At 40.2% G+C, this 23,637-nt stretch overlaps 1 protein-coding gene across 3 annotated transcripts; it reads right to left on the bottom strand.

Moving 5' to 3' along the window:
* Positions 1-1,720: 1,720 nt before the first annotated feature.
* Positions 1,721-13,085, bottom strand: LOC115131332 (otolith matrix protein OMM-64). Of its 3 annotated transcripts, none has more exons than XM_029662956.2 (23): positions 12,978-13,085; positions 12,166-12,227; positions 11,611-11,634; positions 11,418-11,450; positions 11,114-11,164; positions 10,964-11,005; positions 10,695-10,733; positions 9,972-10,007; positions 9,827-9,880; positions 9,254-9,298; positions 8,659-8,706; positions 8,239-8,298; positions 7,824-8,009; positions 7,628-7,663; positions 7,426-7,503; positions 4,579-5,331; positions 4,306-4,401; positions 4,125-4,181; positions 3,652-3,699; positions 3,416-3,463; positions 2,969-3,025; positions 2,618-2,711; positions 1,721-2,513 (listed from the first exon to the last, which is right to left on the bottom strand). In XM_029662956.2, the coding sequence occupies exons 1-22, from the start codon at positions 12,986-12,988 to the stop codon at positions 2,671-2,673; spliced, it is 1,905 nt and encodes a 634-aa protein (XP_029518816.2). In that variant the 5' UTR covers positions 12,989-13,085; the 3' UTR covers positions 1,721-2,513; positions 2,618-2,670. The 3 variants fall into 3 exon arrangements, with proteins under 3 accessions (XP_029518816.2, XP_064876402.1, XP_029518817.2); XM_065020330.1 differs by having other exon boundaries at positions 7,628-7,665; positions 7,850-8,009; XM_029662957.2 differs by having other exon boundaries at positions 9,254-9,292.
* Positions 13,086-23,637: the final 10,552 nt, after the last annotated feature.

The raw sequence follows: 23,637 nt of genomic DNA, 5'->3' as shown, positions 1-23,637 counted from the left end.
GAACATGAAGCTCTCGACCTGCTCCACAACAGCCCCCTCGATGTGGATGGAGGTGTGCTCAGCCCTCCATTTCCTGTAGTCCATGATCAGCTCCTCTTGCATGTTGAAGTAGAGGTTGTTGTCCTTGCACCACACTGCCAGGTCACTGACCTCCTCCCTGTAGGCTGTCTCATTGTCGTCAGTGATCAGGCCTACCACCGTCGTGTTGTCATACCTTATCAGAATGTGTTCACGTGTAAAAAAAAGTATGTCTTCAACAGCAAATAGTAATGTCTCAGATGGCTTTCTGTGTAGTGTTGTTTTATCTTAAAGGGAAATTTCTACATTTTTCTACTTCATATTCATCATCTCCAACACCACCAGAACATACAGGATGTGAAAATGGCATGTTTCTATGTTTTGATGTAAAAAAGATGGAGGAAGAGAAGTGGAATTGGAAACACTTATTTTCCTCAATCTTTTTATCTACAAAACATAGAAAAGCATCAAAGATGTTGATGTTGGGGTGGTGCTGGAGAATTGTTTCATTTATTTCCTTTTAATGTAGGACACCTGTGAACTGTACAAAAGCCTTACCAGTTCAATGTTATTGGTCATTTACACTGAGTGTACAAAACATTAAGGACACCTGCTCTTTCCATGACATGGACTGACCAGGTGAATCCAAATGAAAGCTATGGTCCCTTATTGATGTCACTTCAATCAGTGTAGATGAAGTGGAGGTGACAGGTTAAAGAAGGGTTTTTAAGCCTTGAGACAATTGAGACATGGATTGTGTATGTGTGCCATTCAGAGGGTGAATGAGAAAGACAAAAGATTTAAGTGCCTTTCAACGGGGTATGGTAGTAGGTGCCAGTCGCACCAGTTTGTGTCAAGAACTGCAACGCTGCTGGGGTTTTCAAGCTCAACAGTTTCCTGTGTGTATCAAGAATGGTCCACCACCCAAAGGACATCCAACCAACTTGGGGGGGGGGGGCTCAATATTAGGAAGGTGTTCATAATGTGTGTTATACTCAGTGTGTAAGACATTTTAAAACAGAATGCATTGATATTGTGTGCGCTGGATTCCCTGCTTTTGCTCGGAGAAAGATTTCTTAGGACAAGGTTAAGGAATGCGTAAATAAGCAATGCCAATGGCATGCTGCTTTCTTAGAAGACAAACTCCACAGTGGCACTGACTTGGTTGAAAGGAAAGTAGGGCGTGGCGCTATCCATCTAGAATGAAAGCTTTGTCAGGAATAGGAGTGCTGTACACTACTCGACACAGTTGATCGAATGTCTCAAGATACAGTTTAGGAGAAATGTGTGTCCGCTGGCCCTGCCTTACCTGTAGCTAAACAGTGATTGCTACCAGGCCACTTCACACTTCTTCTTCATGTCATCATTGTCATTGGCATGGTCCCTTTTATTACTGTGTCGGTTACAAGTGTGCTATGTTATCAGACCCCAGATGTAGGACTTTGCAACTTCAAAACATGGCTATTGAACTTGACATGTGTGTCAAATTCTCGTAACTCTATTGATTATTATTATGATATTGTATACATTTGATGTTATCATATTATTTATAGTTGATATTATTGTAAAGTATGCATTTCGCCTGTTCTTTACAAAGCATGTGACAAATACCATATGATTTGAAAGTCCTGGGAGTCTGTGAGTAAGCTTCTTACCGGCTACTCGTTTCATCAGCTGATTCACAAAAACACACACATACAGCTTTTTATCCCCAAAAACTTGCTGACAACTCAGTCTTTATTAGATTTCCCCCCTGTGTACATATTCAAATGACATTCTCATTATGTCTATACAATTGTTATTTTACAATCTTTTCCGACTAATGTAGATCACACTTTTTTAGTACTTTCTCTAGATTTGTTTTGTATACCTTATCAAAGACATTGTTGCGTCATAAAACATATGTACACTTCATTTTGTATAAATGACCTAATGTTGTTCATAATTTAAAAACGAATGTTGAGCTGTGAGTCAGTCTGAGTTATTTTTCAAATGTAGCAGCTGTTATCAGTTAGAAGGACAACGTGCCAATTGAGCTTTCTGTCAAGGACTGAGACATCAATGCATCATACGAAAGCAGGAGGAAACCAGTAGGAACCCTGCAGATACATAGCAAACCTACAATGACTGAATTAAAAAACAGACTTCTGGTATTCTCAAGGGCATTGTAAAAGAACATAGTGTCCATTTTATCAATATGCTAGTTGATACGACAGGAGTGTAACTACATAAAATGTCTTTAACAAAAAACAAAGTTGACATTCTTCATGATTCAATGTCCAACTACCAAAAAAACAATACATTGAAAAAGTGGGTGAAAATGTAATGTACACCAAAAAAAGTAGAATAATTTAATTTGATCCTCATAGACACTGCACACACCTTCACCATTTTGAGTGGCAAAAGAGGGTTAAGGAACTTAAGAGCAACATTTGACTAAAGTTTTTGTTGATATTGCTTGTTGTCAGTTTTCTGTGAGATTCACCATGATGGGTCTGCAATGAAAGGAGACGGAATGTGAAATGATTATATATATTATTTCAATGTACAGGATACCTCTCCTCTCATTAGTAAGTACAAATCAATGGGCTTTAGGTACCTATCAAAATGTCTGATTCCATCCACAACGTGCTGTGGGCTCAACCCACAGGGCTAAGACTGGACTGCCAGGGCGGTGGCAGCAGCATCAGCGGCTGTAAATAAAATGAGATATACAGTACATAGAAGTGAATACAACAGCATCTGACTGCATCATACCGTACAATAAATGTATGTCAGAGTGAGAGACGGGTCAAATAAGTATGTAATGGAAATGTAAAATGTGCGCACATAAAATGGATGCACGCATGACTAAGTCCCTTTGGATAAAAGCGTCTGCTAAACTGCATATATTATTATATATTAAAGTGCTGACATGGTTTGGTGGGTTGCAGTGTTTTGCTGACATTACCCTGCGAGGCGCCCTGTGTCATGTCATCCTGTTGGTCTGGTTGGTCCAGAATGTCAGCTGGAACGGCCGAGAGAGAAAAAAAAACACATTTATTCCAATAACTTTCTGTCGTCTGTGTGTTGCTCTGTCACTTCCTCATACTTGTCATTCCCAGCTCATCATGTGCTTTGGATAAATGTGTGTGTGTGTGTGTGGGGGGGGGGGGGGATTTAGCACAAAGCAATTTAGCACAAACACAGTCAGTACTCCACACCAAACCTCTGGTGAGTTCATTAGAGTTGTTTATTTAACTGGTCTAGCCACAGCAAAGTGCCCTGGATTCCTGTGTACGTGTGTGTGTGCGTGTTTGTGTGTGCGTACGGGCGGATTCATGTTTGTGTCTGCATAGTGTCTATTGATGTGAGCTGTGGGAGGCATCAGGCAGGGCAGTCCTGTCTCCTCTCTTACCTTCAGTTGCCTCGACAACCGAGTCCATCTCACCAGACTTCATTATCTCTGTTCAAACAAATAGATATCTGATCAGAAAAGTCACAAGGACAAAAGATGTGTTTATTTTGTGGCTCGTTGACTGAGTTGACTGGTGAACACAAATGCACTGTTTCTTCCCCTGGCGAGGAAGCCTTGGAATGCTTGGTCCTTTCATTGGTAACTACCCCAAGAAGTAAGTCAGTTTTGGGCCTTACCTTCTGAATCTGGAGTCATTGTTTCTTCCCCATCTATCTCATCGACATCTGCGGAAAAGAACACGAATCAGCCTTGTTTTTACTATTTCAATTAATATTACATACATACGAGAAAAACAAATGATTTGAAATATATTTTTTGATGCATTTTAGGATATATGTGTGAAATAAAATAAATGGCCAAATCATTTATTTTTTAATGCATTTTGTAATGTATTTTAATCCATGATACACATTTGTAAATGTATTTGGAATACATACATTATTTAGAATACATACATTTGTATGGCCAATGTTTTTTATTTCACATGCATTTAAAAAAAATGTTAATCCTCGTTGGTCTCATCCTCATCTAAAGAACAGATTCATATATATTATGTTGAGCCACAATAATGAATTTGAATGTTACAACAGCTAAAGAACAAGCCATTTGAAAGCCCCAGTGATATTATTCAGGATCAGAGGAAATAAACCTGTGTGTGAATCTGCGCCTGGCTCTGCATCCGATTCAGATTGGTCATCCACTGAGTCTATGAAGATAAAATGATGGACCGTTTGACATAGGTTATTTGACAACTCTTTTATTCACTACTGCATGGATCAGCTGAAAAACAGGCAAGGTGATTAAGTGACACACAAGATAGAGAGACTTACCAGAGGCATCCTTGTCCATATCATCCTTGTCCATATCTTCTTTGTCCATATCATTCTTGTCCTTATCATCTTTGTCAGACTCAGCATCGTCAGAATCTATATCAGAAAGAAGTGTTTCAGTTACCACAATATAATACCATTGTCACGAACAATACTACACCATCTTTTACATGGAATCACATATGTACTTTTCATTATTAGCTGTTTTTCCTGACCACATTACCTGGCCTAATTATTAGCTACATTTCTATGGTTTTGTAGTGGTAACCTCACCTTTAGGCTCCTTCATCATGCTATCATCAGTGTCCTCTGACTGGGCTTCAGTGTCCTCTTCACTGTCATCCTCTTGTGGTTCAGGGGCATCGCTGGTCCCAATGTCCTTTTTACTGTTGGAGTCTGGTTCAGCCTCACTTTCATCCTTACTGTCCTCCTGACTGTCGGACTCTATTCTTTTTAGTTTCCTCTCCTCCTCTGCCTCCTCCAACTCCTCCTCCTTCTTTGCCTCCTTCTCCAGCTCCTCCTCCTCATTTGCCTCCAGCTCCACCTCCTCAGAATCATGTGGATGCTTAAAATCTTGCCTCCCTACAGGGCTTCCCTCCTCGATACTGTCTTCAGGGCCGGGCTTCTGGTCCCCCACATCACTCCCCTCCTCCATGTCTGCAGCTACAGTCTCCTCCTGGCTGCCAATCACTCCTCCCTCCTCCAGGTTCATTTCCTGCTGCTCTAGTTCCTCCCTGGGGACCTGGATCATCTCATCGCTGTCATCATTGCTGTTGTCTGCGCTGTCTCTGTTTTTCTTATCATCGTTGTCTGGTTTGTCGTCTTCGGAGGTGTCCTTGCTGTCATCTGAGTCGTTCTTAACGTCTTTCTCTGGCCAGTCATCGTCTGTGTCAGAGTCTGAGTCTGCAGCGCCTTGTTTGCTGTCGCTGTCTGCCACTTCCTCTGTCTGTGTGTCTTCTGCATGGGCCTTACCATCTAGTTCAGTGTCCTTATCCTCATCACTGTCATCTTTGTCTGTGGCAGCATCTGCAGACAAGTGAGAATGTTAAGACATCCTGGTAATGAATACGGTTCTGTTAGGGCAGGTATTCCCAAACCCCCAGGGATACGTACAATGCCGTCGGGGGTATGCCAAATAAAAATGTGATTCACATTTGTTTTTATATATATATATATATATATATATATATATATATATATTTTCTTTTTTTTTCTTTTCTTTTTTTCTTTTCACATTTTCAAACCGTCCATTTATATTTTCCAACGGGGCTAAACATTTGGTAATAAATTTTCTTGCCTGAGTTGCCTCGTTTCACTGCCAAAAATAAAATGTAACCATCTAGTGTTCAGCGAAATAACAACAAAGTCAAATAAGTTAGCCTAGTCAAATAATTAACATCCATTACTCGCTCGCTGGACACTAGATGGTTAACCATTACTCGCTCGCTGGAATTACACTAACGGTCCGTATGTAGCCAAACATAGCTGCTGCTCATGTTGTTATCTGTACTGATGGCGCAAAAGCCATGACAGGGAGACATAGTGGAGTGGTAACGTGCGTGCAAGCAGTTGCTCCCAACACCACTTGGGTACACTGCAGCATCCACCGAGAGGCTCTTGCTGCCAAGGGAATGCCTTGAAAAACGACAGCTTGAAAAACGTTTTGGAAACTAAAAGTTAAAATGGTTCACTTTAAAGCAAGGCCCCTGAACTCTCGTGTATTTTCTGCACTATGCAATGATATGGGCAGCGACCATGTAACGCTTTTACAACATACAGAAATGCGCTGGTTATCAAGGTGCAACGTATTGACAAGTTTTTTTCAAATTGAGAGACGAGCTTAAAGTTTTCTTTACTGACCGTAATTTTCACTTGTCTGACCACTTGCATGATGAAGAGTTTCTCACAAGACTGAATCTAGGATTACAGGGACTCTCTGCAACTATATTCAATGTGCGGGACAAAATTGAGGCTATGGTTAAAAAGTTGGAGCTCTTCTCTGTCTGCATTAACAAGGACAACACACAGGTCTTTCCATCATTGTATGATTTTTTTGTGTGCAAATGAACTCAAGCCTTCGGACAATGTCAAGTGTGATATACCGAAGCACCTGAGTGAGTTGGGTGTGCAATTACGCAGGTACTTTCCCGAAACGGATAACACAAACAACTGGATTCATTATCCCTTTCATGCCCTGCCTCCAGTCCACTTGCTAATATCTGAACAAGAGAGCCTCATCGAAATTGCAACAAGTGATTCTGTGAAAATGTCATTTAATCACAAGCCACTTCCAGATTTCTGGATTGGACTGCGCTCAGAGTATCCTGTCTTGGCAAATCGTGCTGTTAAGACACTGATGCCCTTTGCAACCACGTACCTATGTGAGAGTGGATTCTCGGCCCTCACGAGCATGAAAACGAAATACAGGCAGACTTATGTGCATCCTTTCAAGCACACCCTTCTCATTAACCTGTCGTGAGTTATTCACAATTTTCGATTAACAAATAAGGTTTTGTATGTAAGATGGTTAAATTAAGATCATAATTATTGATTATTATATAATTATTTGTGCCCTGGTCCTATAAGAGCTCTTTGTCACATCCCACGAGCCAGGTTGTGACAAAAGCTCACACCCATTTAATAAATGTATTGTATAGTGTGTGTGTGGCAGGCGTACAATGATGGCAAAAAACAACATTTGAGAGTTTGTTGACCCTGGTGCTAGAGGTGTCATACAGCTGGAGGTTGAATGTTTGAAGGGGTACGGGACTATAAAAAGTTTGGGAACTACTGTGTTAGGCTATATGAAGTAGAATATGTAGAACCAAGTGAGAACAAGAGAGATCTTAGTATTGAGCCTTTTGGGAGGCCAGTGATAAGACCTACCCTATCATGACCCTTGGGTGAGAGACTAACGTAACCTTCAATGAGCACACTCCCCTGCAGAGTCGTTATCTAACGTTTTTTCTTCATCTGCGGCATCCTTTTCATCTGCACCAAGAGGATGCAGATGAGAAGGAAGTCAAAAACAGGTTTATGACCAACTGAAGGATAGAACAGCTCAAAATTACAGTTTCCCAGACAATCAATGTCCAGTTCAGAAATGTCAACTAAACACACCTGCATCACTCTTGTCGTCACTCTTGTCATCATCTTTGTCCGTCTCTGTGGCCTCATCCATGTCATCACTGGTCACATCTACAATAACACATGATTTATGTCATCAAATTGCCGTCACCTATTATTTGATGTCTTTGAATTGCCAATGAACCTGTCTAGAACAACATTACAATAAAACCTTGATGTTGTTCTTAATACTTACCAGCAGAGTCAGCTTGCACGTCTGTCAGCACTTCATCTTGAAAAGAAACAAAAAGTTGGTTGTGTGTTTTATTATGAGTACCTAATCATATTTTCATTAGACAGGATAATGTATTGTCTACTTATCAATGCTTTGAATGGGGGATCAGTGTATGTGTGTCAGGACTGTCACAATGTCTGCTTTATACACATTTTACCTGTGGAGTCACTTCCTGGAGACTCTGTGGAGTCACTTCCTGGAGACTCTGTGGAGTCACTTCCTGGAGACTCTGCGGAGTCACTTCCTGGAGACTCTGTGGAGTCACTTCCTGGAGACTCTGCGGAGTCACTTCCTGGAGACTCTGTGGAGTCACTTTCTGGAGACTTATCCACACCTGCTGAGTCTGAAACCATAATTCATTTAATTAGCAACATAAATGTATTATATTTATTAATTAACAACATAGACCTGTTGATTTTTACAGCGATGTTTGTTACTGATTATGTTTATTATAATGATAATGCTTGTTACAATGATAATGTTTGTTACAATGATAATGTTAGTATGTTCTGATGATCTGTGAAGTTAGAGTTTGGTTATTGTGTAAGTAAGTCAGAGAGAATGGGTCTTACCCAAATCCTCTGTTGACACCTCTGTCGACACCTTCTCCATGTCATCAGCACCATCTGTATCTGTGGTGAAGACAGACTAAATGAGTCAAAATTCAAACAATTTATGGCCGTTTTGTCATGGGTGAGTGTTATTGTGGCCCTGGTCTAGAATGAGTTAATTGTTTTAGGGTACGTCCCAAATGGCACCCTATTACCTATACAGTGCACTATCGTTGACCTATACTAAACAGTCCTGGGTCAGTATCCCGATTCCAATAACTGGGTGTATCACAATTCCAATACTTATTGTTGATCTGTCTATCTATTGATTGACGTATGTCAAATCAAAATTATCATTCACAGTGATGAAGGACTTGAAGATTTAGGCTCAGTGGTTGTGAAGACTGCCATTGCTTTCTGTGCTGCAAGATGTGCCCTCACCTGGTATATCATAAGTGTCTATGGTCTCTGCCACAGCCTCAGAGGCATCTGAAAAAACAGATCATATTTGATCATGTACTGACAGTCATCATCAGCTCTACCCTACATCCCTCCATTAACGTAGCCATGTGGATTCAGCTAATAATGTAACCTAATGTAGAAGGAGTAAAAGAAACGCCTGAGTGGAGTTCCCACATCCACTTTTCTGCGGAAAAGGAAGCTAGGTTGAAGATAGCTGTATCCATGAAAACAGGATGCATCCGGTTGTTGGCAACTCCACTCAAGGTGCTAGTAATGTAACAGTATTTCTGTATCATTATATTACTATGTATCAGATGAACTATAATTTTGTACTTTATTATATTACTATGTATCAGATGAACTATCATTTTGTACTTTATTATATTACAATGTATCAGATGAACTATCATTTTGTACTTTATTATATTACTAGGTATGATAACTCTAGTCTAGAAGAATGTGCCTTTCATTTTGTATCTTTGTTTTGACTAAAGTAACTGTTGTGTCCAAAAGAATGAGACAACTTTGCCATTGGGTAGCAAGAACATCTCTCAAAACATATTGTTTCACTCACCAGCTGCATCCGTTGTATCTTGGCTGCCTGCTGCTTCAGCTGCATCTTAACATAATGACATTAATGTTATTGAAAGGTATGAAAATACTGTATAATTTCCTACCTTGTTATTGAACATGATTACATAACCATACAGTAGTTTGGCCATCTATTTGCTGCTGATGTTAATTGCCACTAAAATGGTTTATTTGATTAATGCTTGACAATTAGATGTATGGCTGTATGTATGTCTTCCCCCAGGTTTGTCCAATTCGCACTTGAAAGTAGACAGACAGATGCAGTAACTACTGTAAAAAAAATATGTACATTTAAAAGCACATTACAGCACAGCACAGGCCAGTGTGGCCTGGGGAAACAACAAATGCCATGCATTCTCATCGTCACCATGGAAATAATTTTAGGGTGTGTCTGACTTTCCCTCACAGATTTTCACTCAGGCTAATGTGTGGCACGCAGTGCTGTGACACACGATAGAAGAAGGCATCTGTACATCCTGCATTGTTATCAAATGATTTTGACCTTTGCCCTTAACCCTTATCATTGACCTTTGTGTATTTTGCTCCTAGGTCTCACCTGGGGCATCAGAGTCATCAGGATTGCCTGTAGTTTCCACGCTGGTATCTCTGTCTGTAGGACAAGGAAGGGTGAGTATGATGCTCTCTGTGAAATCCCTAGTATAGAGTGTTTTTCATTGAATTCAAATGAATTGGTTTCTCACTGTTTGTGTCTGGGAATATATCACTGCTACTGGCATCTGATAAATGAAGAACAAACATCAGGTGAGTTGGAATTAGACGTTTGGCATAAGACGTTTTAGCCATGGATTCTTCAGTACTAAAATCTGTCTGGGTAAGATTAATATTACCATGACATGTTTCCTTGGTAACTGGTTTTGATTGGGCTTACTGTCTTTCAGATAATGTATTCCTCTAAGACATCTGATGCAGTTTATAGTGGGTGTTAAAGAATGACAGTAAGTAAACAATGTGTTCTGTCATGAGGAGGTTTGGGGAAGTGGCTTGGATTTGAGACCCCTTCGTTTTACTGTCTGGACATTTACTGTCTGGTCTAGAAAGCATTTGTTTAGCTCTGTTTTTTTTTTGGGGGTGTTGTTATACCGTATGTGAGTATCCCCCATTGCAGATCCTCGATAGGGGCTGGTTAAGTGTTTTTTTATAGTCTTATAGCAGGCCCATTTTGTATGCTCACTAATTATTTGCTGTAATTTTGATAATTGTGGCTAATGAATGAGGTGTGTTTCTTACATTATAGTCTGAGCGGCTCAACATGTGTTGTCAACAGACCACACACACCCACCCACCCACCCACCCACCCACCCACCCACCCACACCCACACCCACCCACACACACACACACACACACACACACACACACACACACACACACACACACACACACACACACACACACACACACTGACCTGGGGTGTCTGTTGTATCAGGTGAGGAATCCACTGCACCTAAAAACAAATCATGATCAACAGCTCAGCGTTCCTTCTCTCATGTTGAACTTTCTTCACTGGTACTGTGAGGGGAAATGTTTTACTTTCTTAGGGAATCGGCATATTCATTCTTGTTCTCTAATCTACAGAGTTGGTTTCCTTGAAAGTCTAGTTGAGTTGGTTCTACATCATTCACTCAAGATGGCATTAACTTCTTCCTTGATGGAAAGATCCCCAGACCCTCATACCTCCTGCTAGCTCTTTACTGGAATCAGTCCCATCTGTGGTCCCTGTGAACAACAGAGGATTTCTTATTAGTGTCCGTCGGTATAAAATGGTGCATACCTTGAGTGGTTAAGAAGGTATTAGGTAGGAGATACATTGGCGTCAGTACAAACCTGCGGAGAATCCATCCGGGCTCCCTGTGAGGCCTCCGCCATCTTTGTCACCTGAGACAAAAAAAAGTATCATAGCACCCCTTGCCAATGATCACCCAGCTAAGCCAATACCAAACTGGAAAACTCAGTATCTTAATGTATCCAATTATGCAACAGTCAAATGGTTTGACTTTTAGCACTGTTGAGGTTTTAGTCCATTGTTTTCAAATGGAAATTAAATAAAACGACAAAGCACATATCGGAAGCGATCCATACGTGACCTACATGTGTAAGCTTTGACTGGAGGGGTTGTCCGTGTGCTTACCTTTAAGGTGCACTAGCAAGGGGGCAGCTCTCTCTGAAACACACAGCACAAGGAATGGTGTCATTACACCAGCATAAACAATAGTTCAGACTGAATAGAAAACCACTTCTAATTAACAAAGCTGATTAGCATGTACTTTTCTAACTGTTGTGGTGATTATGAATGTCATGATAAAACACAAATGACACATTACCATCATTCTCTGCCTCGGTTCCATCTGTCAAATAAATATGCATTAGAGAGCATTAGGGGAGCATGATTAGTGGTTTGGGGAACTAGCTCCATTTGAATGGGTCATATATGAGGCCCACCCTACTCCTCTCTCTACCTCACATCAGGCAAAGGACAACAGACCTCTTTTGTGTCTCCACAGAGAGACCAGGGTTCTGATTACACTGCCATTGTGGAGAGGCAGAGGACTCCCATTGTGATTCAATGAGATGGATGGAGGTCTCAGTATACATTGGAAAAGCCTCCTCACTTAAACATTATGTCATGGTCATTTCGGTTTATATATTTGCTCACTTTATGTTTGCAGTGTAGCTTAGAGTAGCTTAAACTGGATAACTGGAAAGGTGAAGCATGATGAATGAAATTAAACTTAAATAAAAACCATTGTCTAGACAACATCTTGTGCACATAACTATAAAATTGTCATTATTATTAAACTGTAGTTACTGATGGAAGAATTCTAAATTCACCCACATTTATATGATTTAGAAGAATGTTTACTTGAATGTTTTCTTACCATTAACAGGGGCTGAGATAGCAAGACCAGCCAAAGCAAAGATCAGAGGAACAATCAACAGTCTGTTAGATTAAGAACACAGAGATAGAACTGGTCACTTCACTTTTTAAACAATCATTTAGTCAAACAGATAGTCTGTGTTCTCCTAGAAGCCATTTTAGGGTTTTTAGTGGCAGTGGAACATTTTAAAACGACTATTTGAGAATGGAAGGTTGCAGGAAATGTGTTTGCCCTGCTCATAGGATTATAGCACATGTGAATATATGTACCTTGCAGCAGGGAAAGGTTCTTATGTTCAACATATCTTATGGATAATTACTGATCACTAAAACCAATTAAAAGTTCATCAATGAAAAGTTGTTAGATTATGTACTTTATCTTTGTAATATAATGAAAAGTCAAACACAGGGTGTTTATTCAACATTTAGACTTTCTCATATTCTGACTTCTCAAAAGCTTTTTAAAGACTGTCTAGTCCCATCATTTTATCTCGTACCACAATCATTATTGGGTTTTTATCCTATTGTTATTGGAGTTTAGAAATGAACAAGGAAATCTTAAATAAGAAAAAGAACTACATCTCCAATATATTGCGATCCACACAAAAACAATTCATTCAACTATCCCCTCTTGCCATCATTGAAATACCCAAGGCAGATGTAAACTTCTCATGTAGAGTGACAAATAAAACTTCCCCCAAGAATACAGATATATGTCCAAATAGATTGAGTAATTGTATAAGTACCCGTACACACATGTAAGTTCAAAATAAATACCAAAAGCTAGCCATCCTTGTGTTAGTATTCACTTACCGTGACAACATTGTGATGGAATAGTTTAGCCAGTGGGGCGAAACTCAGGTGTCTCTATAGTTTCCAGTAGGTCTACAGTCTGGCTGGAGGGAACCCAAGGGGTTTTATACGTTCACCACTCCCTCCGCTCCTAGGGGGCAGAGCCTGTGAGACACACAGAGAGACACAGGGGGCTTGCAGAGGAACATCATTGCACTCCTTTAAAATAAGGTTGAGAGAGGCTCTGACAACTTTGTTTGTGTTTCCAAACAGTGATCTGAATCAATCCCCCATATCTCTCCCCTAAACATTCAGCCCCTCACACATACTCATAGCATACACTCACCCCACCCCCTCTCAAAGTACCCAAACATATCACTTAGGTGTGTAGATCGTTTTGTTGTTTTATTTCTTTTGTTTGCCCGTGAGATTTTAATTGTGTTTCTCAAGTGAGCTGTGGTTGGTGTGCTCTTCTGGGGAACAAAACACAGATGTGTGGTTAGGCAGGAAATGTTCTTGGATTTTAACCACGTGCTTACTCTGTGCTTTTTTCTTGGCATAGCAGGCTACTCGTAGACTACCTGCCTAGAAGTTATCTAGTGGTAAGGATATGATGTAGCCAGATATAAAGTAGGTATGTTGTGAGGTTTTTATGGTGTGAACTGAGAGTCAATGGCAGTAGAGGAATGGGTTCTACAATGCTATTTATGAAGGTTATGTAATGCTCACCGACACCGGATGTTGAACATGTTGTCAAAAAAATGTAAGTTTCATCAAATCTGTCCCTAAAATCTTTACATCCTTGTCAGAGCTGAATGCCAGCCGGAGAGGAGGAGATTGTTGAGAGACCTTCAGTCTTTCTTTGTCTTACAAGGTTCAGTATGGTTGTAACAGGGAAGCAAACATCAAGGCAAATAGTCTTGATGTTACCATTTTTAAGAATGTTGTAACATATTTAAAGCTTTGTAACTTTTTGATGACGTTTTCTAGCAGTGTTGGGAACCTCTGTGATAGTCCAGGACTTTGTCCCACCCAATCAACTTTCAGTGACTTCATTAGTGATGATGATTAGGATTTAGCATGTTAGGTTTTGAGACATTGACATAAAGATAAACCTGGACCAACATGGATAACTTTAGTATCATCTCTATGGGGAAAAAAAGTTGCTACATTATCACCCTTATCATTTCACTCCTCACAAGTTGCATCACAGACTTACACTCTCACTCTGAGGAAACTTTTAAAGCCAGTGTTGAAGAGAAAGGATAGTTTTTGTTTCGTAGTTCCAACCCAAACTCTTTTTGCATGCTTGTCAAATAACTATTCTACTAACCTGATGAAAACATTAATCAAGACATTTTCACATGCAAGATACCCCACTGGCAGGATTATAATGGGTCTGGACTTTTTCTTATAGGTCAGATTTAAGTCTCTTGAGGATTGGGGATTGACTGTTTCAGATGCTAATCTGATGCTAATGTTAACATTTGTATGGTAATTAGGTGAAAAGCCAATAGATAGTTACTGTAACAGAATAGAAGATGACTGGCTAGCTTCCAATCATATTAACTCCCTGTTGTTAACTTGACCAATTCCCCCATACATAGTATACTCGGTCATATAATACTTTATATGGTCAAATAATATTCATAGAACAAAAAGGAAAGTTTTACATCTTCCTAAGTCTGAGGGTGGTTTTAACCTTCCAGACTTGGAATTGTATCAACTCACTACCAAAGGTTTATACTTGCGACATATAGTTAAAGCTGCAATATGTCACTTTTTGGGCGATCTGACCAAATTGACCTTGCTTGTTTAGTCACATACACTGAAATTAGGCAAACTATTAGAATAATAGCAACCAGGAAATGGTGGAGCGATTTCTGCATAGTGCATCTTAAACGCACTAAAAAGGAACAATGGGTACATATTGAAGATGTGGATGCTCATCCCCAGAATATTTTTACATGTCTATTTTCAAAGGATAAAGCTAAGAACGTGAACAACTTCATAGTTAAAAACACTGTAACAACATGGAAGACAATGAAACGTATTCTACAAGAACCAATGTGACTTCCTAAAAACACAACCCTATGGAACATTCCTTGGATAGCTTTTCAGGAATCACTGATAAATTGGTCCACATGGAAAACTACAGGCATAGCAATTGTAAATGACATGGTAACAGGAAATACATTCATTCCCATGGCAGAATTAAAAAGTAATTTTGGACAGACCAATGTAGATAGTATCAGATACATGCCACATAAAAGTTATATATCACAAAATTTGGATTAGAAATGTTTTGGACATCAGAGCAACCTTGGGGGAATCTTATTTGAGTCAGAAAATGATGTTAATTTGATAGGGAAAATAGACAAAACCTTGCAGAGAGCATATCCAACTGACAATCTCTTAGAAAAAAATATAAAATACTGGAACCAAGACTTCAGGAGAACTGATGTTGGCACAAGATGGAGGGAAAGTTGGAGCATAACTAACAAAATTACATTTAACAACAATGTACCATTAATCCAATATAAACAAATGTTAATTATACAAGAGACAAAATGCACAGATGCTACAGCACAACGTCAGAGTCATGTCTTAAGTGTAAAACTATTAATGACTCAATAATCCATGCTCTCTGGGAATGCTATAGTCTCCGGAAGTTGTGGGCAGAGCTAGAAAGTTGGTATTACAATGTAAACTTACTTTTAATCCGTCTGTCTGCATATTTCAAGACATGCCATATAGGGATGTCGTGAGATACCCAATGGTTTGGGTGATGCTCTTCTCATCACTCATCTTGAAACAACGTATACTAAAAACTTGGAAATCAATCCGCCATCATTAACACATGGGAAAATCTAATTATTTATTGTTGAAATATTGAAAGTATGTGGGCTACGGAGAGAAACAAAATGGTGCCGTTTCAGGCCATGTGGCAGAATGTGATGTGGGAGCTGGAGATAAGGGAAAGGGGTATACCTAGTCAGTTGTACAACTGAAATGTGTCTTCTGCATTTAACCCAACCCTTCTGAATCAGAGAGGTGTGTGGGGGGGGCTGCCATAATGACATCCATGTTTTTGCCGCCTGGGGGAACAGTGGGTTAACTGCCTTGCTCAGGGGCAGAATGACAGATTTTTACCTTGTCAGCTCAGGGATTTGATTCAGTAACCTTTTGGTTGCTGGCCTACCACTCTAAACACTAGGCTATATATAGATTGGGGTGGGTGTGCTAGTGTGTCTGGGCAGGTGTGATGTAATTGATGTTTGTTCGATGTTGTTGTTTGTATGTGTATGTTTTGTATTGTCTATAAAAGATGAAAAAACATTTTACAAAAAATAAAAAGGATAACTTTAGTATCATCTCTATGGAAAAACAGCTGCTACATTATCACCCTTATCATTTCACTCCTCACGAGTTGCATCACAGACTTACACTCTCACTCTGAGGAAACTTTTAAAGCCAGTGTTAAAGAGAAATGAGAATTTTTGTTTCTTAATTCCAACTGAAACTCTACTTGCATGCTTGTCAAATACAGTGGGGCAAAAAAGTTTTTAGTCAGCCACCAATTGTGCAAGTTCTCCCAATTAAAAAGATGAGAGAGGCCTGTAATTTTCATCATAGGTACACTTCAACTATGATAGACAAAATTAGAGAAAAAAAATCCAGAAAATCACATTGTAGGATTTTTAATGAATTTATTTGCAAATTATGGTGGAAAATAAGTATTTGGTCACCTACAAACAAGCAAGATTTCTGGCTCTCACAGACCTGTAACTCTTCTGTAGCTGTCTGAATGCCACCTGTTTGAACTTGTTATCAGTATAAAAGACACCTGTCCACAACCTCAAACAGTCACACTCCAAACTCCACTATGGCCAAGACCAAAGAGCTGTCAAAGGACACCAGAAACAAAATTGTAGACCTGCACCAGGCTGGGAAGACTGAATCTGCAATAGGTAAGCAGCTTGGTTTGAAGAAATCAACTGTGGGAGCAATTATTAGGAAATGGAAGACATACAAGACCACTGATAATCTCCCTCGATCTGGGGCTCCACGCAAGATCTCACCCCGTGGGGTCAAAATGATCACAAGAACAGTGAGCAAAAATCCCAGAACCACACGGGGGGACCTAGTGAATGACCTACTGAGAGCTGGGACCCAAGTAACAAAGCCTACCATCAGTAACACACTACGCTGCCAGGGACTCAAATCCTGCAGTGCCAGACGTGTCCCCCTGCTTAAGCGAGTACATGTCCAGTCCCGTCTGAAGTTTGCTAGAGAGCATGTGGATGATCCAGAAGAAGATTGGGAGAATGTCATACGGTCAGATGAAACCAAAATGTCACTTTTTGGTAAAAACTCAACTTGTCGTGTTTGGAGGACAAAGAATGCTGAGTTGCATCCAAAGAACACCATACTTACTGTGAAGCATGGGGGTGGAAACATCATGCTTTGGGGCTGTTTTTCTGCAAAGGGACCAGGACGACTGATCCGTGTAAAGGAAAGAATGAATGGGGCCATGTATCGTGAGATTTTGAGTGAAAACCTCCTTCCATCATTGAAGATGAAACGTGGCTGGGTCTTTCAGCATGACAATGATCCCAAACACACCACCCGGGCAACGAAGGAGTGACTTCATTAGAAGCATTTGAAGGTCTTGGAGTGGTCTAGCCAGTCTCCAGAGCTCAACCCCATAGAAAATCTTTGGAGGGAGTTGAAAGTCCGTGTTGCCCAGCAACAGCCCCAAAACATCACTGCTCTAGAGGAGATCTGCATGGAGGAATGGGCCAAAATACCAGCAACAGTGTGTGAAAACCTTGTGAAGACTTACAGAAAACGTTTGACCTCTGTCATTGCCAACAAAGGGTATATAACAAAGTATTGAGATAAACTTTTGTTATTGACCAAACACTTATTTTCCACCATAATTTGCACATAAATTCATTAAAAATCCTACAATATGATTTTCTGGATTTTTTTCCTTCTCATTTTGTCTGTCATAGTTGAAGTGTACCTATGATGAAAATTACAGGCCTCTCTCATCTTTTTAAGTGGGAGAACTTGCACAATTGGTGGCTGACTAAATACTTTTTTGCCCCACTGTAACTTTTCTACTAACCTGATGAAAACATTCATTAAGATGTTTTCACATGCAAGATACCCCACTGGCAGGATTATAATGGGTCTTTGTCTGCTCTGTTTCGTATAGGTCAGATTCAACTGCTGGGGATTGACTGTTTCAGATGTTAATCTGATGCTAATGCTAACCGCTTGTATGGTAAATAGGTGAATAGGTGATCACTGACGAAAGGCAATAGCTGGTTAGTATAACAGAATAGAAGATCATTAGCTAGCTTCTACTCCCTGTTGCTAACTTCGTTGGGTCGTCATTTTAGCATTGTAGTGGTAGAGGTTCACCATCAGCCCCACATAGTTTACGTAGAACTAAGGGGCTTTCCACCCTCGACTAGCGGGACTAAACTGCAGACCATGTTAGGAGCTAGTAACATAAGCATTTCGCTGTACCCGCTATAACATCAGCTAAACTGTGTATGCAACCTTTGATTTGATTTAGTCAGATGGTAGAGGCTAATTGAAATGACTCGGTACCATTAATACATTTGGTACAGATGCTAACTTCAGAAGGGGCTTCCCACCCTATAATAGCAGTAGGACTAAGCTTTAGACCATTCAACAGAGCAACAATCAGTCAGCCTGTGCAACAGATAAGCATTTGATATCTTTCTCTTTCGTCTTAGCTTCTTCCTGACTCTGATGTCTAACCCCCGGTAGATTTCCAGAACACCTTGATAGTCTTTCCTTGTTCTTTTTAAGTTACACAACATTTCAGTGGATGAAACTGTGAGTGAACTCAGGTTTTTGCTGACCTGGTTGCTAGCTTGGCATTATCAAAACGAACTGCATCGTATCAGATTTAAATCTATTGAAATCTCTCGGAAAAAGGCTTTCATGTAAATAAGGGAGATTTCAGTGCCAAATGCTGACCACTGATGAAACGTCTCTGTTTACTGTGCAGTTTTTGAATGAAAATAGTTCCTGAAATCTGTTGAGGAGGTATACTGTTGTGTAATGATGAGTCTTGTGATTGAACAATGAAGATAGTGTGGTATAATGGATTAAATTGGGTTTCAGTGTCAATGGTCTCAAATCACATCTTTTGCCATATTCAGTGGTTCACTAGTTGGCCTCAACACTACAGTATTAAAAAATAGTTCACTTCCTTCCCAACATGGCTGTGGACCATCAAGTGTGAGGCATGACCTTACAAGTTTTTAACAACCTGCCAACTGAAACCTACTGACCCATTAGTTAATACAGATTCAAGTCCAAGGTTTTAGGGATAGAGAGTTAGAGATCAGTGCCTGGTCTTTCCCCCTGCCTGCTGTTGTCCTTTCTAGTATACTGATGTATCTTGCTCCAACCGTATCACTCTCATGGCACGTTCTAGAACACTGTTTCTGGTCCTGGGCACGCTAAACACCTGGACTGAGGTCACCTCTATCACAATTTCTGCCAATTGATATGATATGATTCCAAATCTATCTGTCCAGTGTTATTACTGAATGGACTGAAATTAAAATGGTATTATCTCTCTCCTTCTTCCTTTATTCAGAGTTGGGTAGTTTATTGTATCATAACGGATGTACAGTAGTAGTACAACTGACCAGTCATATCAATGCTTTGAAAGTGAAGTCTTCAGTCAGTGGTGTTTGAGCTGGCGCACCTATGCCCGTTTGTACACCCACTCAGTATTAACAGGGAACACCTCCTCATTCCTCTGATGAGAGCTTTTGGTAGGGTGGCTCTTATCTTATCTTCTCAAATCAAATCTCCTTTTACCTGGATGTTAGCTCTGTAACACAAAATGAGAGGCCTGTTATTTTTAGCCTAACACTTATTTAGAAGCAAGCACCTGTTTTCTAGCTCAATCCCAACCCATCCCTTCTGCATGAATTACCCTATACTGTAGTGTACATTGTGAAAATAATTAAGCAAGACTTAATTCCTCAACTGTGCCATCTTTAAAAAAGATGGCCACGTCTTTGTCAGAAAATAAATTCCTTATGTCAAGGAACTTCATGGTTAGGTAAAGGTTGATTAAAAATACAGGGGAATGTTCCAGATGTTGTCTCCTTTTTTTCCAAAGGGAGCTTTTATGACATTTTCAAATATGACATTGTAATGTCATCACAGCCAAAGGAGAGAAGGAAATCAATTTACTCATTGCAGCTTTATCGACAAGTTCTTTGCAATGAATGCAATGTATTGATTTATGCGTCAACACTCTTGACGCTTATCTCTTTGCATTGAATGCAACGTATTGACTTATGTGTCAATACTGTTGATGCATATCTTTTCAAATCCAATCAAAGTTTATTAGTTGGGTACACAGATTTGAAGGAATTATAGCAGGTGCAGTGAAATGCTTATGTTACTAGCGGCAACAGTGTGTCTCCCAATACAATACAAATACAGAAATCAAAACAAGAAATCAAGATATGACAGAACGAATCCAATTAACAAAAGTAGATATGTTAGAGTGAGCATGTCTCAGAATCCAGAATATAAATATGTGGTGTGTATAGATAGGATATGATTTGGAAGGAAATTGGTACGTATATTAGGATGAGGATGAGAAATGTCAAGAATACAGTACGTACATACACAGTGAGTAAACAACAGAAACAGAATATGAGGTGACCAGCATTCAATGAGTCTATATATATATATATATATATATATATATATATATATATATATATATATGGGGCATTAGTCTCAAGGTGCAGGTCTGAGTACTGGGCAGGTAGCCCACTACTGATGGCTGTTCAACAGTCTGATCGCATTAAGATAGAAGTCGTTTCTCAGTCTTTCGGTCCCAGCTTTGATGCACCTGTACAGTCTCTGCCTTCTAGATGGTAGCAGGGTGAACAGGCCCTGGCTCGGGTGGCTGCGGTCCTTCATGATCTTCTTGTCCTTGACACGTGGTGCTGTAGATGTCCTGGAGGGCAGGCAGCATGTCCCCTGTGATGCTTTGGGTTGACCGCACCATCCTCTGGAGAGCCATGTTGTTGAGGGTGGTACAGTTTCCGTACCATGTGGTGATGCAGCACGACAGAATGCTCTCATAGAAGTTTGTAAGGGTCTTAGGGGCCTTGCCGAATTCCTTCAGCCTCCTGAGGTTGAAGAGGTGCGGTAGCGCGTCTTCACCGTAATGTATTGACTTATGCGTCATGGTCTTTCTTTGTATTACCAATGATACCATATTGGGAGACCTAGACGTCAGTTCAACGTCTAGTTTTGATTTACATTTGATTCACTTGTCAAACATGAAACAACGTTGAATCAGCCAGTTTGTGCCCAGTGGGAAAGGCCATATGTATTTTTCATCACATTTAAAAAGAACATCGTGGCCTATGGAGGATGGAGTTGTTTTTATGGAAAATCATGATGTATTCCTCATGGCTGTTCATTTGGTTATGGCTGATATCAGGAACAAATGATACATGTGCGTATATGTGGGAAGTACAAATCCCTCTTTTCAACTCAAGTCACGTAGAGCTAGTTCCTCTTTGTAAACAGACTACTTACCTGTGAATGTGCAGCTTCGTTAAGGAGAGACTTGTTAGCCTGCCCTTCAGTAGCCGTGCTCTATACAGCTGCAGTCACAACAGGCCTGGACAGAAAACCCGGAAAACAGAGGACAAAGTGAGGTCTCAGGAAACTGGGGTTGATGGATCCAACAAAAGAGAAAGGTAAATCTTGAAGACAGACACCTCTGTTAAAAGATGGAGGCCATTCAGTGGAAGTGCAAGCATGGTAACCAGCCAAACTCTTTCCATTGCTCTGTGTTTCTTCAACTTTTTTATTCACAGTTGGAAGCTGGTGGTATGCATACAAACTGCTCTTAATGAGAGAGAAAGAGAAAGAGAGAGCGAGAGATTACTCCGAACTTGGTAAAACCCAAACCCTGTATATAATTGACAGAATATACAGGCTACAGTTCCCCTAATATACTGTACATAGTATTGGTTAACAAGAATCCCACATCTTTATAGGCCTAACTAATACACTTAGCTGACTAGGTGATGGTGGAGAACCCACTACTCTACTACAACTTCTTACCACTGTCTGTGTTGTTGAGTGTCAATAGCAACCGTGTTGGGTGGTTGAAGCATGCCTCTAGCCTGAGAGAAAATAAGGTGCCGGTTTTCTGACTAATGCCCTCCTCTTCTCCCAAGCACTAGGCCTAATTGTACTTACCTCAGTGTCTGTGTTTAATGATGGTGAAGTCACACAGAGAGCAACTGGTTAGACTATTTATATTTTAAGGTCCTCAGTGAGTGATAGACCTTTCTGAAGTTTGTGTTTGGCCTGGTCTCTAAAAGGATATCAAACAGTTGTTGTTGTTGTTATGTTGAGTTGCTACCATGCCTTGTTGTCATGGGTTGCTGCCTTGCTATGTTGTTGTCTTAGGTCTCTCTTTATGTAGTGCTGTGTTGTCTCTCTTGTTGTGATGTGTGTTTTGTCCTATAATTATATTGTATTTATTTTTTTATTCTTAATCCCAGGCCCCTGTCCCCGCAGGAGACCTTTGGCATTTTGCTAGGCCGTCATTGTAAGAATTTGTTCTTAACTAACTTGCCTAGATAAAGGTTACACTTATTTTTTTTTAAACAGGCCTAAAATACAAAAGTAAATGTATTATGTGTGTGATTATGATTTTAGTTCTTCATCCTTGTTTCATTTGGATTCACTGTGTTTAGTCTTGTGAAACGTAAGCACAACAGACACCGTCTTACTAACACGAGTGGGGAAAAAATCACTCTGGTAATGTCTCACTTGTCTGCAATCCTTCTCAGGAGCAGCAGGGAGCAGCACTGATGCCTCCACCCGATGAACTGTGCACTAGCTCATAGACAGGACGTAACCCTAGCAGAACTTTATAGTAGCCACATCCTTTCCTAAATTCAGTTCAGAATTGGGTCCCTACAAAAACCTGGACAATACAATATGCAGGAGATGTCAGTTTGACACGTGACTGATATTTTAGAGAGCATGTTCACGTGATCCTTTTTCATGTAAGTGATGTGAAAGACTGTTGCTGTGAGCAACCGAGCGTCTTTGTCTTTCTGGCACCTAGTGTCTGTGAGGGAGGCCTTTGAATGACGCAGCACATCAGAGACAACAGACAGACCTTAAACTGCTTTAAAGTGGTTGTGTTCAGAGTCTGTACTGAGTTTAAGTGATGCTGCTGTAACTTTAGCTAGTCGGTTCACCTTTAAAGCCGTTTCAGGAAGCAGCCAATCCAAGTCATAGCAAAGATGTGTTCAAATATGCAAAGTTCGTTGAATTGTTCCCTATATTGACCTTAGGCAGTATATGCTAGGTTTGTCGTTAACATCTTTCAAATATTGCAAACCTTTACAACAGTTCATGAAACATTAAAACACAACTAAGAAACACACTGAGGTAGTACAGCATGATTAACATAGAGCTTTCGCTTCACTGAGTTATACCTGCAACAGAGGGCGTTTTGTGGTTGCAGGGAAGTGGGGGGGGAACCCAGCAAAGGAAGGTGACACCGGAGACCAGTGAACCATAAAAGGTCGATAGAATCTAGAGGAACTGGGCTGAGTGTTGT

Source organism: Oncorhynchus nerka, linkage group LG7 (genome assembly GCF_034236695.1).
Source record: "Oncorhynchus nerka isolate Pitt River linkage group LG7, Oner_Uvic_2.0, whole genome shotgun sequence".
Classification (NCBI taxonomy): domain Eukaryota; kingdom Metazoa; phylum Chordata; class Actinopteri; order Salmoniformes; family Salmonidae; genus Oncorhynchus; species Oncorhynchus nerka.
This window is presented reverse-complemented; position numbering and strand designations above follow the sequence as displayed.